At 40.7% G+C, this 19,452-nt stretch overlaps 1 protein-coding gene across 1 annotated transcript; it reads right to left on the bottom strand.

Annotated features, from left to right (window-relative positions):
- Positions 1-521: 521 nt before the first annotated feature.
- On the bottom strand, positions 522-15,379 carry rsph4a (radial spoke head component 4A). The gene is made up of 7 exons (XM_061887974.1): positions 15,160-15,379; positions 11,414-11,636; positions 11,062-11,349; positions 7,330-7,779; positions 3,877-4,018; positions 1,040-1,157; positions 522-900 (listed from the first exon to the last, which is right to left on the bottom strand). Exons 1-7 carry the CDS (start codon positions 15,246-15,248, stop codon positions 666-668), a joined length of 1,545 nt encoding a protein of 514 aa, XP_061743958.1. The 5' UTR covers positions 15,249-15,379; the 3' UTR covers positions 522-665.
- Positions 15,380-19,452: the final 4,073 nt, after the last annotated feature.

The following is a 19,452-nucleotide window of genomic DNA, read 5'->3' as shown; positions in this document are numbered from 1 at the left end:
GTTTAGTATTTCCTGTCCTTAGTTCCTGTCAGCACTCTTATTTTGGTTCAGCTTCCTGTTTGTCTCCCTGTGTGCTGTTTCCTCTCAGCTGCGGCTGATTGGCACCTGGTCACACCTGGTGTCAATCAGACCGCTCCTATTTTACCTGCTTTGTTCCTCCGGTCAGTGCTGGATTATGGTCGCTCGTGTCGTTGCTACCTGTCGTGTCGTGTCGTATCATATCTTGTCTATGCAGCGTTGCGGTAAGCTATAATCGATAGTGTTTTGTAGCTTATTGTCTTTTGTTCCCTGCTTTCAAGTTTGTTTTCTTATTACAAGTACCACTTTTGTTTTCCTGCTAGATACCTGCTAGCTTCCACGATAGGCCTTTTTGTTTGTTATCCGCCCACGTGCGCGCTTTTTGTTTGTACCCTTTGTTTGTTTTTGTCTTAGTGTTTTAAATTAAATCATGTTTTCTCACTCCATGCCTGCCTCCTTCTCTGCTTCTTAGGGTTCGTCAACAACAAACTTTGACCATTACATTATGTATTTTTGATCATTTTTCGGACATTTTTACTGTTTTTTTGGTTAGATTTTCTTCCAATGATATGCTGACAGCTCTCTCCTACAACAATGGCCAAACATTAGTACACCACCTTGACATCCTCCATCTTCAATGATGATCCTCAATCATCCTCCTCGTCCTGTTCTTCATCCGAGTCGCCCTCCTCCGCCTCCTCGGCGGCCTGCTTCTCGTCCAAAGCGTCCTGCAGCGCCTGCTCCTCCTCCACCGTGGGGTCCACGTCCTCGGTGATCTCTGGCGCACTGGGGTACTCGTTCTGGGGTGGCGGCGGGAGAAGCGGGCTGTAGCCGTCCCCTGGGTACTTCAGCCCCCAGCCGACATAAATGTTCTCAAACTTCCTGCGTGAAGACACTTTTGTCAGTGGCCTTGTAGGACAATGGTCCTCAATGAAGGACAGAAATGTTCACAATGTGAGCACTGCTGCCCCCTAGCTGCACCCTTGTGTTACGTTCAAGCTCAAATACATTTCCAGCTTACTTCCCGTGAGCGTATGCACACGCCCCGGGCCAGCAGTTGGAGCGCATCACGGCGATGGCGTGCTGGGGGGTGAGCGAGGAGGACAGGCTGGGGCTCCATGGAGGGGTCTCGAATATTTCTGAGGAGTAAAGATGGGAAACAAGGCCAACGTTTCTTGTAAATTGTGGATTAAAAAGCTTCAGTTAAATCAGGGTTTCATCACCTTTTTGACCTCGAGGCCCAACTTTTCACTACAGGGGATCCACTCAAATATTATTAACACTAAATGAGTAATCTTACTCGTGACTTTCATTCTATTCAAAAATACATTAATAAATACAAATGAATATTAGTATTTAACATTAAATTAAACTAGATGAGGCAATTCCTGAAGGTAGTGTGAGTGAATGCTCCAATGCTGAAGTTGAAGTGATATGCTGACAGGATGTAGTGGGAATGGAAGAATAGTTTGAATGTTGGAATGTTTTAAATAGCTTGAAAAGTTTGAATTTATAGGAAAACCGGAATTTGGTTTGGAACTTGGGAAAGTGTTGGTTTGAATGTCCAGGATGAGTGGAATGTTTTGATGTTGGGATGGTTTGAATAGGTTGGGAAATGTGGGAATTGTGCAGCTTGTAAAAATGTCTCATTCATTTCCTTGGAAACGTCCTGGAAATTTAGGAATTTTGGGAACATTTTTTGAATATGATTAAATAAATGTCCTGAATGAGCTGAATTGGTTGGTGTTGGAATTGTTTAAATCAGTCAAGAAATGTTGAAGTAGTAACCGTTTTTTAATTGTGAAATGGTATTGATGATTTTCCGGATAGCTGGAAATTGTTCAATCTCTTGAACCAACTTGTTTTTTAAGAGGATAGTTTTGATGGTGGAATGCTTGAAATGGCTTGAAATATGTGAAAGGAGTCATTGCAGTAGAAAAAGGTTGGAAATAGGGTTACAAACAAAAAACCTGGAAATGTGTTGAATGTGGATAAAGAGTTGTTTGAATGTTCAGGATGAGTGGAATGTGTTGAAGGTGGAATGGTTGAAATCAGTTAAAAAATGTGGGGATTGTGGAAGTTTGAAAAATGGATAAATCATTTGAATAGGGAAAATGTCCCTAAAATCTAGGAATTCTTGGAAATCCAGGATTTGTTTTAAATTGTTGAAATAGAGCACATCATTCCTTAACAGGCTGAATATTTTGAAGCTGGAACACTTTGAATCAGATGAAAAATGTGGGAATTGTGGAACTTTGAAAAATTTCCCATTGATTTCAATATAAATTTCAAGGAAATTTGGGAATTCGGGAAAAGCGGGAATTTTTTAGAACGTGCTAAAAGACTTGATTGTTGTGAATGAGTTGAAATAGTTGGTGTTGGAAATTGTCAAATTGGTCGAGAAATGTTGAAGTAGTCACATTTTTAATTGAGAAATAGTATTATGGAATTCCTGAAATTTCGGGAAAACCGTGAATTTTTCCAGTTGAAAAAACAGCTTTGATTTTTTTGTCCTGATTAAGAGGAATGTTTTGACGGTGGAATGCTTGAAGTGGGTTGAAAAATGTGGAAGGAGTGGATGACATAAAAAAGCGTGAAAAAAGGGTTTTGAAAAAATGCAATTCTGGTAATTCCTGGAATTTTTTTCAACTTGAAAAAAATATAATTTGAATGAGAAAGATGAGCAGAATGTGTTGAAGGTGGAATGGTTTGAATATGTTGAAAAATGTGGAAATGGTGGAAGTTTGAAGAATGGCCAATTCATTTTGAGTGGGAAAAATGTCCCGGAAAAACCTGGAATTCTGGGAAATCTGGGAATTTGGGGAATTTTTCAAGTGAAAGCCCGTGATTCCCGGATAGGCTGAACAGTTTGAAGTTGGAACGTTTTGAATCGGATGAAAAATGTGGGAATTGTGGAACTCTGAAAAATGTCCCATTGATTTCGATGGAAAATTCATGGAAATTTGGGGATTCAGGAAAAGCGGGAATTTTTGCTCCAAACTTCTTGTTTGTTTGATATGGTCATTACTGCCCCAAGTGGTTGGAAAAGTGTATTAACACTGTGCACTATAGGGATCACGGCTGTAATAACTGGAGAAGACCAAAGACAGGCTGGTGTGGATGACAGTCTGAAAGAAAGGCTGGTGTGGATGACAGTCTGAAAGAAAGTTTGGTGTGGATGACAGGCTGAAAGAAAGTTTGGTGTGGATGACAGGCTGAAAGAAAGGCTGGTGTGGATGACAGGCTGAAAGAAAAGCTGGTGTGGATGACAGGCTGAAAGAAAGGCTGGTGTGGATGGCAGGCTAAAAGAAAGGCTGGTGTGGATGACAGTCTGAAAGAAAAGCTGGTGTGAATGACAGGCTGAAAGAAAGGCTGGTGTGGATGACATGCTGAAAGAAAGGCTGGTGTGGATGAGAGGCTGAAAGAAAGGCTGGTGTGGATGACAGGCTGAAAGAAAGGCTGGAGTGGATGACAGGCTGAAAGAAATGCTGGTGTGGATGACAGGCTGAAAGAAAGGCTGGTGTGGATGACAGGCTGAAAGAGAGACCAGTGTGGATGACAGGCTGAAAGAAAGGCTGGTGTGGATGACAGGCTGAAAGAAAAGCTGGTGTGGATGACAGGCTGAAAGAAACGCGGGTGTGGATGACAGGCTGAAAGAAAGGCTGGTGTGGATGAGAGGCTGAAAGAAAGGCTGGTGTGGATGAGAGGCTGAAAGAAAGGCTGGTGTGGATGACAGTCTGAAAAAAAGGCTGGTGTGGATAAGAGGCTGAAAGAAAGGCTGGTGTGGATGAGAGGCTGAAAGAAAGGCTGGTGTGGATGACTGTCTAAAAAAAAGGCTGGTGTGGATAAGAGGCTGACCTGCGTCCTGGGAGAGGGGCGTGAGCAGAGGGGGCCCCACCTCTGGCTCGGGCTCGTCGGGGTCCTCTTCTATCTCGTCGCCGTCATCCTCGTTGGACTCGTCTTCGTTTTTCACGGCCAGGTTGACCCAGGTGCAGCGGCCCTGATGACAGGAGACACCTGCGTTAGTACCATAGAATGGAATACATCTTTATTGTAACACAGCACTACAATACAAACTAGGCTTGTACGCGACTAATAAAGCATCTATGTAGTACAAAAATACTAGACTTTTTTTCACGGACATGATGGCGCCGCGCTGACATTGTTGGTAAGATGAGCATGTGAGTCAACACACAGAGCACTTGCAGGCAGAAACAGCTTGCAGCTAACATCAGTCTACAATGTTGTAGCTACTTCTAAATTACTAATCCTGGCCTCCATGGCGACAAATAAAGTAAGTTTCTTACAAGTATCATTATCACTGCAGGGCGAGGAATAGCTAAATAGGCTTCACTTCACACCGCAGGAGGATACAATAGCTCACTGCTAACAGCAAGCTGGCCCTCCTCAATGTAAACAAAGGGTGGCTCTACACAAATATCCAATGTAAGCAAGTACAAGAGCCGTATACAGTCGATACCACCATGATTACAACAATATTTTTTAATATCACAAAATATTTTGTCATTTTCTTTTGTTTATAAAGTCAGTAAATATGTCCCTGGACACATGAGGACTTTGAATAAGATCGATGTATGATACTGTAACTACTTGGTATCGGATCGATACCTAAATGTGTGGTATCATCCAAAACTAATGTCAAGTATCAAAGAAGAGAAGAACGAGTGATTATTACATTTTAACAGAAGTGTAGATAGAACATGTTCAAACAGAAAATAAGCAGATATTAACAGTAAATAAACAAGTAGATGAATAATCAATTTTTACAGTTTGTCCCTCATAATGTGTAGAAAATAACAGGTGTATAAATGACACAATATGTTACTGCAGACTAATTAGGAGTCTTTGTTTGTTTACTTACTACTAAAAGACAAGTTGTCTACAATGTTATTGAAGGACTAAATGACAATAATAAACATATGTTTCAAGTACACTAAGATATTGATATTTTTGCGGTCCCTTTTATTTTGAAAAGTACCAAATCACCTTTTGGTATGGGGTTAACACTCGCCCAAACCTAGTGTAGTATTAGTTTATAAACTACTTTCTGTTTCTTGTTCTTTTTATTACAAAATCATTGCGGGCAAAACCCAACTAGTTAGTTATTGTCCAGGAGTAACTTTATTGTGTTGACAAAAGTGTATGCAGCATTCTGTAACACAACATTTAATAACAATACTAACACATTCTAAAGACAAGTTTTATATACTTGTATTATGGAAAAAGGTGTACATTTTATTAGTGCTTAATTTTATCCTCGCTCTTTAACTGATTTTGAATGTTTATCGTGGATTTTATCTGACAAGTATGCTAACTTTTTCTATGTTAGCATGCTAGCACTTTTGCAAATAATAGTTTTTCCAATGGGACATTTTTCAGAGTTCCACAATTCCCACATTTTTCATCTGATTCAAATAATATTAAAGGATTTTGATACTTGGTGCCATCTTAATAGTACGCGAACGGTTCCTATGTATTAAGGTTGATATTTTGATGCTAATATTTTATGCTATAATCTTAGCTCATTTTAAACATGGCTTTTGGTACTTGGCGCCGTCTTACGTGTCATTTGTTATCATGCTAATGTTTGCATTGAGATTCATGCTAACATTTTTTTGCTGATTTCATGCGTATAATAATAAAAAACCTAAAAATCATGGATTTTGGTACTTGGCCCCATCTTACAAGTATGCTAACTTTTCATATGTTAGCATGCTAACGTGGACCACAAATTAAACAAGACGAAAAACTTATTGGGGTGTTGACATTTAGTGGTCAATTGTAAGGAATATGTACTGTACTGTGCAATCTACTAATAAAAGTATCAATCAATCAACATTTTATGTTAGCATTTTTGCTAATTTAATTTGTATAAACCTAAAAATCATGGCTTTCGATTCATGGCACCATCTTAGAGGTATAGTAACTCACACCATTGTAGCATGCAAACATTAGTATGGAAAGGTTTTACGCTATAATTTCAGCTAATTTGATCATTATTTTTTGTACTTGGCGCCATCTTAGCAGTATGTTAACTTTTCCTATGTTAGCATGCTAACATTTTCAAAAATGTTATTTGTACAAACTTAAAAATCATGACTTTCTATATTTGGCGCCATCATAGAGGTATGGTAACTTCCACTATGTAATCATGCTAACATTAGTACATTTTACGCTATAATTTCAGCTAATTTGATCACTTTTACCCAAAGCATAATGGCTTCTGGTACTTGGTGCCATCTTAGCAGTATGCAAACGTTTCCTTTGTTATCATGCCAATGTTAGCATAATCAGAGTTTATGGTAACAGTTTTGCTAATTTCATCCGTATCAACTTAAAAATAAAGGATTTTGATACTTGGCACCTTCATGAAAGGTATGCGAATGTGTCTTTTGTTATCATGCTAACATTAACATGCTACCATTTTATGCTAGCATCTAACATCATTTAAACTTAAAATTCAAGCGTTTTGAGACCTGTCTCCGTCTTCCAAGTATACCAAGGGTTCGGATTATAACAAGCTAACGTTAGCATGCTAACGTTTTACGCAAGATGTTAGCTTTAATCAACCTCAGGCCAGGGGTCCACAGCACAGATAGCAGGCCCATCAAATTTAAGTTGGAAATTTCTAGTTATGTTTACTAGAAAAACATTTATTTGTAAAATCTTTAGTCTACGTATTGGTTGGGGTCCTCAAATACTTTGGACTCCGAGGCCTAAAAATCAAATGGGGATCAGACATCCTGTCAGAATAATATTGTCTAAGTTATCACAAAACTGTGTGTGTCAATGAGTTCCCAGCGAGAGGACAAAAGCCGTCTTTGATCCTACCAAGCAAAAGGCTTGTATAACTCCACTGTGTAGGATGGGGAGCGACATGAGGGTGTCGGTTTCTTTGATGTATTGTAATCCACAGGAAGATTTGGTCTTGACCCGAGATCTACAGAGCGGAGAGGAAGCAGGACCTTACCCCCCTTCAGAAACCTTTTTTTTTAACTGTTTTGTAACCAAAGGCGATGGCTGTTTATGACCCCCCTCCCTTAGAAACAGCTGTTGCCATGTAATCAGGGAAAGTCCAAATAAAAGAGGCGAACAATCTTTCATCAGAGCGTGGGACGACACTGTTCAAGGGTACAGTGTCTACGCGTTTCTCCTCAATTGAGCTAAATTGAATTCTGTCTCTGTTTAATTCCTTGCTTCTTGTCCTGTTTAATAGATGTCATCAGTGTTTGAACCTGACAAATCCCTAGTTCCTAATTCGTTGAAAGGTTTAGAAGTGACGGGACAGACCTGTTGCAGTATGTGCTGAGTATGATGCACCCAGGAGGACAAAGACTCCACCAACTCGCCGACGGGAACGCCCTCAAATTCCGGGTTCTCTTCGATTCCGTCCTCGTCGCCTCCTTCCTCCTCGGCGCCTTCCTCTTCGATGGCCTGGTAGAAACCCTGCGGGCTGATCTGGGTGCCGGCGGAGATGCGGGCGATCTGTGCTCTCAGGTAGTTGGATTCGTCTCCGGGGAAGGGCGGGTAGCTCACGATGGGGTTGTCCAGCCTCCCCGTGAAGAATTTGCGTATTTGCCGGGCGATGGTGATCTGAGCGGGAGTGACGGACGGCAGCTTGGTCCAAGGCAGGCCGGCCTCGTTGCACACGTAGTACACAAACTTGTTGGCGCCCGTTCCTTTGGACTCCTTGGGAACCACCGGCGGGGGCTTGTAGGTGGACTGAGGAAGCGGATCCAACTGTGGAGGACATCAGGTCAACAACACTCATTTTTTCAACCACAATTTTTCCACTGAGGGCCACAGAGGATGCGGGACCATTTTGGTAGTTTTCCCCTTACAATATATTGTATGTTTTCAAAGAAATAGAAAATGCAATTTTGGTACAAATTTTCTGTGAATGCTGAAGAGCCAAAACCGAACTGATATGTTAACAGTTAGCACGCTAGCCATATAGTGTCAAGTAACAAAGAATATAAGCAAAATGAGCTAAAAAAGCTAGCATGCTAACAGTACAATGCTATCATGCCAACAATACAATGCATATTGAAATACAGTACCAAAATATGACACTGAGGTGTAAACCTGCTAAATTAGCTAAAATAATGCATGCTAAAATGCTAACTGTTAGATGTGTCAAGCACCAAAATATAATACTCTAAGGTGTGTACATGAAAAGTGTGTTTAAAATGCTAGCTTGCTAACGTTAACATGCATAAAGTGCTAAAATATGACTGAAGTGTATACCGACAAAATTAGCAAAAAAAAAGCTTTCGATATTAACATTAGCATGCTAATAACAGGCATCAGCTAAACAATCTAAAATGCTAACTGTAACATGTGTCATGTACCAAAATATATTACTCTGGTGTGTGTACAACATTTTCCAATAAAACCCAGTATACTAACATTAGCATGCTAACAGGTATTATTTGTCTAGTAACAAAATAATTGACACTGAGGTGTATACCTGTTAAATTAGCTAAATAATATCTAGCATGCTGTCAGCATGCTAAAATGCTAACTGTAACATGTGTAAAGTACCAAAATATATAACTGAGGTGTGTAGCTGAAAAATGTGTTTAGCATGCCAGCCTGCTAAGGTTAGCATGCATCAAGTACCAAAATATGACAGAAGTGTATACCTACAAAATCAGAAAAAAAAACTTTCTATATTAACGATAGTATCCTAACAGTACAATGCTATCATGCTAACAATACAATGCTTATTGAAATACAGTACCAAAATATGACACTGAGGTGTAAACCTGCTAAATCAGCTAAAAGAATGCATGCTAAAATGCTAACTGTTACATGTGTCAAGCACCAAAATATAATAATCTAAAGTGTGTACATGAAAAGTGTGTTTAAAATGCTAGCTTGCTAACATTAACATGCATGAAGTGCTAAAATATGAATGAAGTGTATACCGACAAAATTAGCAAACAAAAGCTTTTGATATTAACATTAGCATGCTAATAACAGGCATCAGCTATACAATCTAAAATGCTAACTGTAACATGTGTCATGTACCAAAACTTATTACTCTGGTGTGTGTACAACATTTTCCAAGAAAACCCTGTATACTAACATTAGCATGATAACAGGTATTATTTGTCAAGTAATAAAATATTTAACACTGAGGTGTATACCTGTTAAATTAGCTAAATAATATCTAGCATGCTAATGTCAGCATGCTAAAATGCTAACTGTAACATGTGTCAAGTACCAAAATATATACAGGTTTACACTGAGGTGTAAACCTGCTAAATTAGCTAAAAGAATGCATGCTAAAATGCTAACTGTAACATTTGTAAAGCAGCAAAATATATTACTCTGAGGTGTGTACATGAAAAGTGTGTTTAAAATGCTAGCTTGCTAATGTTAGCATGTGTCAAGAACCAAAATATGACAGGCGTTGACGTACAGTTGTTTGAAAAACGCTTTAACTTTGTAGCACTTTGAGATCCAGTTTGATTAAAAGTGCATAATAAATTAAATTATTATTGATATAATAAAATATTTAATATACAAACATTAGCATGCTAACAGGTATCATTGGTCAAGTAACAAAATATTTGACGCTGAGGTTTATACCTTCTTAATTAAAAATTATAGCGGGTTTATATGTCCATCAATCAATCAATGTTTACTTATATAAACCAAATTGCAAGTGTCTCAAAGGGCAGCACAAGCCACAACTACATCCTAGGCTTAGATCCCACATCAGGGCAAGGAAAAACTCAACCCAATGGGACAATGACAAACCTTGGAGGGGACCACAGATGGATCTAACATAATAGTGAGAGAGTCCAGTCCATAGTGGATCTAACATAATAGTGTGAGAGTCCAGTCCATAGTGGATCTAACATAATAGTGTGAGAGTCCAGTCCATAGTGGATCTAACATAATAGTGTGAGAGTCCAGTCCATAGTGGATCTAACATAATAGTGTGAGAGTCCAGTCCATAGTGGATCTAACATAATAGTGTGAGAGTCCAGTCCATAGTGGATCTAACATAATAGTTTGAGAGTCCAGTCCATAGTGGATCTAACATAATAGTGTGAGAGTCCAGTCCATAGTGGATCTAACATAATAGTGTGAGAGTCCAGTCCATAGTGGATCTAACATAATAGTGTGAGAGTCCAGTCCATAGTGGATCTAACATAATAGTTTGAGAGTCCAGTCCATAGTGGATCTAACATAATAGTGTGAGAGTCCAGTCCATAGTGGATCGAACAAAATAGTGTGAGAGTTTAGTCCATAGTGGATCTAACATAATAGTGTGAGAGTCCAGTCCATAGTGGATCTAACATAATAGTGTGAGAGTCCAGTCCATAGTGGATCTAACATAATAGTGTGAGAGTCCAGTCCATAGTGGATCTAACATAATAGTGTGAGAGTCCAGTCCATAGTGGATCTAACATAATAGTGTGAGAGTCCAGTCCATAGTGGATCTAACATAATAGTGTGAGAGTCCAGTCCATAGTGGATCTAACATAATAGTGTGAGAGTCCAGTCCATAGTGGATCTAACATAATAGTGTGAGAGTCCAGTCCATAGTGGATCTAACATAATAGTGAGAGTCCAGTCCATAGTGGATCTAACATAATAGTGTGAGAGTCCAGTCCATAGTGGATCTAATTTAATAGTGAGAGAGTCCAGTCCATAGTGGATCTAACATAATAGTGTGAGAGTCCAGTCCATAGTGGATCTAACATAATAGCGTGAGAGTCCAGTCCATAGTGGATCTAATTTAATAGTGAGAGAGTCCAGTCCATAGTGGGGCCAGCAGGAGATCATAATAGCAGAGACAGGTCAGCAGCACAAAGACGTCCCTAACTGATACACAGACAAGTCATCATGCTAAAATGCTAACTGTAACTGTCAAGGAAATCTGCTAATTTAGGAAAAAAAGCTAGCATGCTAATATTTGAATGCTAAAAATTGAAAGTAGTGCATCTCAGAACCAGAGTCAGAACTACTCAAAACCACGGGACACAGAAGTCTGTGGTTCTTCACCTCGCTCTCCCCTTTGTCTTTGGGGTCGGTCTCCTTGGACTCCTCGTCGGCGGCGTCTTCCTCGCCCTCCTCGTCTTCCTCCTCGGCCTCGAACTCGGCCTCGGCGATGATGTAGCTCCTCTCTGTGCCCAGGATCTTGCCCCAGAGCCGGCAGCGCTGCATGGGGTTGGCGGTCACCAGCTGCTTGAGGGCCAGGAAAACCCTCTGCATCTCCTCCCGGCCCAGACCCACCCCGGCCTGCTCCAGGAAGTAGGCGATCTCGCTCACGTTGGGCAGCGCCGTCTCCATCTGAGGAGGACAAGGGTTGAGAGGACGTGGACGTGGGAGTGCGGCCGTCCTGCCGGCTACTGACCAGCTCGTACTCATGCTCGGCGTCCTCGGCGCGGACGTAGAGGACCCGCTGCTGCTCGGCCAGCTCCTCCGCCATGGTGGTCTGCTGGAGGTCCTGCAGGTTGCTCTGCGTGTCCTCGTAGAGACGCAGCTTGACGTCGTGGCTCAGGTCCTCCACCACGTCCACCACGTCGTGCGGACGCTCTTCGATCACGCGCAGCAGCAGTCGGGACAGGTGGTCGTACCTGCGGGCGTGTCGGCGGTTAGCGGGACCTTCACTGGTTGCAAACTCTTCAATCCAGCCAAATATGTTACAGCTAGCATTTTAGCATGATAGAATTGTTTTAGCCAATACAGCAGGTAAACACCTTAGCGTCAAATATTACCTGGCGAATGACACCTGTCATTAGCATGCCAACATTAATATAGTAGCTTTTTTTTGCTAATTTTGTAGGTATGTTTTGGTGCTAGATGCATGCTAACCTAGATGGCACTCCACCCTTTTCCGGGAGAGAAACATGGACTCGGACTTGGAGGTGCTGATTCTCATCCCGGTCGCTTCACACTCGGCTGCGAACCGATCCAGTGAGAGCTGAAGATCCTGGCCAGATGAAGCCATCAGGACCACATCATCTGCAAAAAGCAGAGACCTAATCCTGCAGCTACCAAACCGGAACCCCTTAACGCCTTGACTGCGCTTATAAATTCTGTCCATAAAAGTTTTGAACAGTATCAGTGACAAAGGACAGCCTTGGCAGAGTCCAACCCTCACTGGAAACGTGTCCCACTTACTGCCGGCAAAGCGAACCAAGCTCTGGCACTGATCATACAGGGAGCGGACCGCCACAATCAGACAGTCCGATAACCCATACTTTCTGAGCACTCCACACAGGACTTCCCGAGGGACACGGTCCAATGCCTTCTCCAAGTCCACTAAGCACATGTAGACTGGTTGGGCAAACTCCCATGCACCCTCAAGGACCCTGCCGAGAGTATAGAGCTGGTCCACAGTTCCACCACCAGGACGAAAACCACACTGTTCCTCCTGAATCCGAGGTTCGACTAGCCGGCGTAGCCTCCTCTCCGGTACACCTGAATAAACCTTACCGGGAAGGCTGAGGACTGTGATCCCACGATAGTTGGAACACACCCTCCGGTCCCCCTTCTTAAAGAGAGGGACCACCATTCCGGTCTGCCAATCCAGAGGTACCGCCCCGATGTCCACGCGATGCTACAGAGTCTTGTCAACCAAGACAGCCCCAGAGTATCCAGAGTGTTAAGGAACTCCGGGCGGACCTCATCCACCCCCGGGGCCTTGCCACCGAGGAGCTTTTTAACTACCTCAGCAAACTCAGCCCCAGAAAGCCCCAGAAATAGGAGAGCCCACCAGAGATTCCCCAGGGACTGCTTCCTCATAGGAAGACGAGTTGGTGGGATTGAGGAGGTCTTCGAAGTATTCCTTCCACCTATCCACAACATCCGCAGTTGAGGTCAGCAGAACACCATCCGCACCATACACGGTGTTGATAGTGCACTGCTTCCCCTTCCTGAGGCGGCGGATGGTGGTCCGGAATCGCTTCGAAGCCGTCCGGAAGTCGTTTTCTATGGCTTCCCCGAACTCCTACCATGTCTGAGTTTTTGCCTCCGCGACCGCTAAAGCTCCACACCGCCTCCAGAGTCCTATGAGCTAAAGAACCCGATAGGACTCCTTCTTCAGCTTGACGGCATCCCTCACTGCTGGTGTCCACCAACGGGTTCTAGGATTGCCGCCACAACAGGCACCAACTACTTTGCGGTCACAGCTCCAATCAGCCGCCTCGACAATAGAGGTGCGGAACATGGTCCACTCGTAATCAATGTCCAGCACTTCCCTCATGACATGTTCAAAATTCTTCCGGAGGTGGGAATTTAAACTTTCTCTGACAGGAGACTCTGCCAGACGTTCCCAGCAAACCCTCACAATGCGTTTGGGCCTCCCAGGTTTGTCCGGCATCCTCCCCCACCATCGCAGCCAACTCACAACCAGGTGGTGATCGGTAGAAAGCTCCGCCCCTCTCATCACCCGAGTGTCCAAAACACGAGGCCGCAAATTTGATGACACAACTACAAGTTGTAGGTACACACCTTAGTCATACTTTGGTACTTGATGCATGCTAACCTTAGCGGGCTAAGATGTTAAACACATTTTTCAGCTAGCACCTCAGTAATAGTTGGGTACTTGATGTGTCACAGTTAACATTTTAGCATGCTAGATATTATTTAGCTTTATCTTATTTTTGTTGCTAATTTAGCAAGTTTTATTGACAGTTACAGTTAGCATTTTAGCATGACAAGCTGTAGAAAATGGATGGATGGATGGACATATAAGCATGCTATAATTTTTAGTTAATTTTGCAGATATAAACCTCAGCGTCAAATATTTTGTAACTTGGCAAATGACACCTGTTATTAGCATGCTAACGTTAATATAATAGTTGTAGGTATACACCTCAGTCATGTTTTGGTGACTGAAATGTTTATGATCATTTTTTAACACATTTTTCACGTACACACCTCAGATGAATACATTTTGGTAATCGACACACGTTACGGTTAGCATTTTAGCAGGCTGACAATAGCGAGCTAGATTTTTTTTCAACATGATTTGACGTAAAACCAATTTGGTTGACAAAATTTAAACACAAAACATTCTGTTACATAAATTCGGTGTAAAAAAATAAAATTAATAAAGCTTTCGTAATAAAGACGCAAATGAACCTCAATAGGAAAGCAGTGACACAGGAAGTGAACAAACTCACTTATGAGACGGAAACGGTTATCCATGTTTGAAATAGACTAGCATTAGCATTAGCACTAGCACGTGCATTAGCAAGCTTATTAGCATTAGCACGCGCATTAGCATTAGCACTAGCAAGCTTATTAGCATAAGCACACTTATTTGCGTTAGAATTAGCGCACTTATTATCATTAGCATGCTTAATCAATCAATCAATATATCAAATTAGCATTAGCCCGCGCATTAGCACTAGCATGCTTATTAGCGTTAGCACACGTATTAGCGTGAGCACGTTTATTAGCATTAAAACGCTTATTAGCATTAGCGTGCTTATTAGCATTTACATGCTTATTAACATTAGCCCGCGCATTAGCACTAGCACACTTATTAGCATTGGCATTAGCACGTTTATTAGCATTAGCACGCTTTTCAGCATTAGCACGTACATTAGCATTCGCACTAGCACGCGCATTAGCACGCTTATTAGCATTAGCACGCGCATTAGCGTTTGCACTAGCAAGCTTATTAGCATAAGCGCACTTATTTGCATTAGAATTAGCACACTTATTAGCATCAGCATGCTTAATCAATCAATCAATATATCAAATTAGCATTAGCAATAGCCCGCGCATTAGTACTAGCACGCTTATTAGCGTTAGCACACGTATTAGCGTGAGCACGTTTATTAGCATTAGCATTAACACGCTTATTAGCATTAGCGCGCTTATTAGCATTTACATGCTTATTAGCATTAGCCCGCGCATTAGCACTAGCACGCTTATTAGCATTAGCACACTTATTAGCATTTGCATTAGCATGTTTATTAGCATTAGCACGCTTATTAGCATTAGCACGTACATTAGTACTCTATACACGTACGATAGTACTCTATCAATAAAATACTATCTAGCTATCTATTAGCATTAGCACTAGCACGCGCATTAGCATTATTATTAGCATTATTAGCAAGGCTACTACAAGCTGTCACTCACAGGTTTAAGTTGCTTTTGCTGCTGCTCTTCATGAGGAAAGCCTTAAAGGAGGCCGCCACCTGCTGGCTGACCTGCAGAGTTCCGTCCATCTTGTCCTCCCCTCGGCGCCCGTGGACGACAACTCAAGAGAGAACTAAAGTTTACCGCAAGAAGACAGAAAGTTGGCTCCCAATCGACTCAAAGCGCCACAGACGAAGGTGACGTCACAGCCTCCAGTGTTGACACCGGCGCACGGCTGTTGCCATGGTAACCTCCCTGGCGCTGTTTTGTACTTATTTTGAATATTATTATTTCTCAATTGTTTGTAAAAATGTTGCAATTTATAAACAAAGGATTAGTTAAAAAAAAAAAAAAAAAAACACGGCTGTTGTCATGGTTACGGCAACACGGCCGCTAACCAGGAAGCGTCGACCAGGTTTTATTTCTTAAATAAGAAATAAAAAAAAAAAGGCTATGAAAACTTCCCACATTTTAAAATTCTTTACAAAACCGATTAGCATTTATTTGCTTTGTGTAGTATTTATTTTTATGTTTATTGGAGGGGATTCACTGTTCAATTATGACGAAAATATTTGTATACACTTATTTTGAAAATGTATAATGGACAATGTTATTGTTTTATTTTATTTCAATCAAATACATGTTATTGAAAGAAAAGCTCAAAAAAAGGGCAGCTGCAAAATCAATTACTAATGAAAATAACGTGAAAGTACAAGGTTTTGATTACTTGATTGATACTTGTATTAGTAGATTGCACAGTACAGTACATATTCCGTACAATTGACCACTAAATGGTAACACCCCAATAAGTTTTTCAACTTGTTTAAGTCGGGGTCCACGTTAATCAATTCATGGTAAATCCAATTACAAAACATCCATCCAACCATTTTCTACCGCTTGTCCCTTTCGGTGTCGCTGGAGCCTATCTCAGCTGCGTTTGGGCGGAAGGCGGGGTACACCCTGGACAAGTCGCCACCTCATTGCAGGGCCAACACAGATAGACAGACAACATTCACACTATCTGCATAAATGTCAAAGTACAACATATAAACATACTAGTACACAATACACATACATGTCAAAGTACAACATATAAACATACTAGTACACAATACACACACATGTCAAAGTACAACATATAAACATACTAGTACACAATACACACACATGTCAAAGTACAACATATAAACATACTAGTACACAATACACATACATGTCAAAGTACAACATATAAACATACTAGTACACAATACACACACATGTCAAAGTACAACATATAAACATACTAGTACACAATACACACACATGTCAAAGTACAACATATAAACATACTAGTACACAATACACACACATGTCAAAGTACAACATATAAACATACTAGTACACAATACACACACATGTCAAAGTACAACATATAAACATACTAGTACACAATACACACACATGTCAAAGTACAACATATAAACATACTAGTACACAATACACATACATGTCAAAGTACAACATATAAACATACTAGTACACAATACACACACATGTCAAAGTACAACATATAAACATACTAGTACACAATACACATACATGTCAAAGTACAACATATAAACATACTAGTACACAATACACACACATGTCAAAGTACAACATATAAACATACTAGTACACAATACACATACATGTCAAAGTACAACATATAAACATACTAGTACACAATACACACACATGTCAAAGTACAACATATAAACATACTAGTACACAATACACACACATGTCAAAGTACAACATATGAACATACTAGTACACAATACACACACATGTCAAAGTACAACATATAAACATACTAGTACACAATACACACACATGTCAAAGTACAACATATAAACATACTAGTACACAATACACACACATGTCAAAGTACAACATATAAACATACTAGTACACAATACACACACATGTCAAAGTACAACATATAAACATACTAGTACACAATACACATACATGTCAAAGTACAACATATAAACATACTAGTACACAATACACATACATGTCAAAGTACAACATATAAACATACTAGTACACAATACACACACATGTCAAAGTACAACATATAAACATACTAGTACACAATACACACACATGTCAAAGTACAACATATAAACATACTAGTACACAATACACACACATGTCAAAGTACAACATATAAACATACTGGTACACAATACACACACATGTCAAAGTACAACATATAAACATACTAGTACACAATACACACACATGTCAAAGTACAACATATAAACATACTAGTACACAATACACATACATGTCAAAGTACAACATATAAACATACTAGTACACAATACACACACATGTCAAAGTACAACATATAAACATACTAGTACACAATACACATACATGTCAAAGTACAACATATAAACATACTAGTACACAATACACATACATGTCAAAGTACAACATATAAACATACTAGTACACAATACACACACATGTCAAAGTACAACATATAAACATACTAGTACACAATACACATACATGTCAAAGTACAACATATAAACATACTAGTACACAATACACACACATGTCAAAGTACAACATATAAACATACTAGTACACAATACACACACATGTCAAAGTACAACATATAAACATACTAGTACACAATACACATACATGTCAAAGTACAACATATAAACATACTAGTACACAATACACACACATGTCAAAGTACAACATATAAACATACTAGTACACAATACACATACATGTCAAAGTACAACATATAAACATACTAGTACACAATACACACACATGTCAAAGTACAACATATAAACATACTAGTACACAATACACACACATGTCAAAGTACAGTATATAAAGATAATATGTACACATATGTATCCTGCATTAATGTGAAAGTATAAAAGATAGACTTACTAATAATTACAAATAATTGTAAGGATTCCCTTCATGATATTATTACACAATTGCCAATGCATTTGATCATTATATATTTTAATTTACGTACTCCGAAAAAACAAAAACCTGTAGATGGGAAGTTGACTTGCCAGAATTATTTTTTTTTCCACAGGATATTACTGTGCAAAGAAAAATGGTCCCAGGGTTTCTTACGGTACAATTCTGGCGATTTTAGTAATTGCACAATCTATTGTTTTCGCGATGTGTTACTGTAAATGTTTTTTTACAGTAAAAATTCAAGCGACTGAGCAGCTAGTTTATTTTTATTTTTTAAATCGATGGTTGTTTTTGCGCTGTATTACCTTAAAGGGAAAATCGATACCAGGTTTTTTTTTAACGATAAAATTCTGCCGACTGAGCAGCCTTTTTTTCTTTCTGTAATATCTAATGTAATTTTTAAAATGTACTATTTAATGGACAACTTGCTTTAAAATCATAAATCAGATATTTAGTTTTATTTCAACAAAAAAAAGTTGTAATGTATGATACGTTTGTTACATTATTGGGAAACACAGAACTAATATCCATCCATCCATCCATCATCTTCCGCTTATCCGAGGTCGGGTCGCGGGGGCAACAGCCTAAGCAGGGAAAGCCAGACTTCCCTCTCCCCAGCCACTTCGTCTAGCTCTTCCCGGGGGATCCCAAGGCGTTCCCAGGCCAGCCGGGAGACATAGTCTTCCCAACGTGTCCTGGGTCTTCCCCGTGGCCTCCTACCGGTTGGACGTGCCCTAAACACCTCCCTCGGGAGGCGTTCGGGTGGCATCCTGACCAGATGCCCGAACCACCTCATCTGGCTCCTCTCCATGTGGAGGAGCAGCGGCTTTACTTTGAGTTCCTCCCGGATGACAGAGCTTCTCACCCTATCTCTAAGGGAGAGACCCGCCACACGGCGGAGGAAACTCATTTGGGCCGCTTGTACCCGTGATCTTATCCTTTCGGTCATGACCCAAAGCTCATGACCATAGGTGAGGATGGGAACGTAGATCGACCGGTAAATTGAGAGCTTTGCCTTCCGGCTCAGCTCCTTCTTCACCACAACGGATCGGTACAACGTCCGCATTACTGAAGACGCCGCACCGATCCGCCTGTCGATCTCACGATCCACTCTTCCCTCACTCGTGAACAAGACTCCTAGGTACTTGAACTCCTCCACTTGGGGCAGGGTCTCCTCCCCAACCCGGAGATGGCACTACACCCTTTTTCGGGCGAGAACCATGGACTCGGACTTGGAGGTGCTGATTCTCATTCCGGTCTCTTCACACTCGGCTGCAAACCGATCCAGTGAGAGCTGAAGATCCC

The sequence above is a fragment of the Nerophis ophidion genome, linkage group LG26 (assembly GCF_033978795.1).
Source record: "Nerophis ophidion isolate RoL-2023_Sa linkage group LG26, RoL_Noph_v1.0, whole genome shotgun sequence".
NCBI classification, from domain to species: domain Eukaryota; kingdom Metazoa; phylum Chordata; class Actinopteri; order Syngnathiformes; family Syngnathidae; genus Nerophis; species Nerophis ophidion.
Note: the sequence above shows the minus strand (reverse complement) of the source record. Positions and strands in the feature narration are given on the sequence as shown.

Excerpts from the sequence above, each read along its gene's own strand:
- rsph4a (XM_061887974.1), bottom strand. The coding sequence starts at position 15,248 with ATGGACGGAACTCTGCAGGTCAGCCAGCAGGTGGCGGCCTCCTTTAAG. Across the intron at positions 4,019-7,329 it reads CTCAGCACATACTGCAACAG|GGCCGCTGCACCTGGGTCAA; the intron begins GTCTGTCCCGTC and ends TCCTGTCATCAG. Across the intron at positions 1,158-3,876 it reads GCCCCTCTCCCAGGACGCAG|AAATATTCGAGACCCCTCCA; the intron begins GTCAGCCTCTTA and ends TTTACTCCTCAG.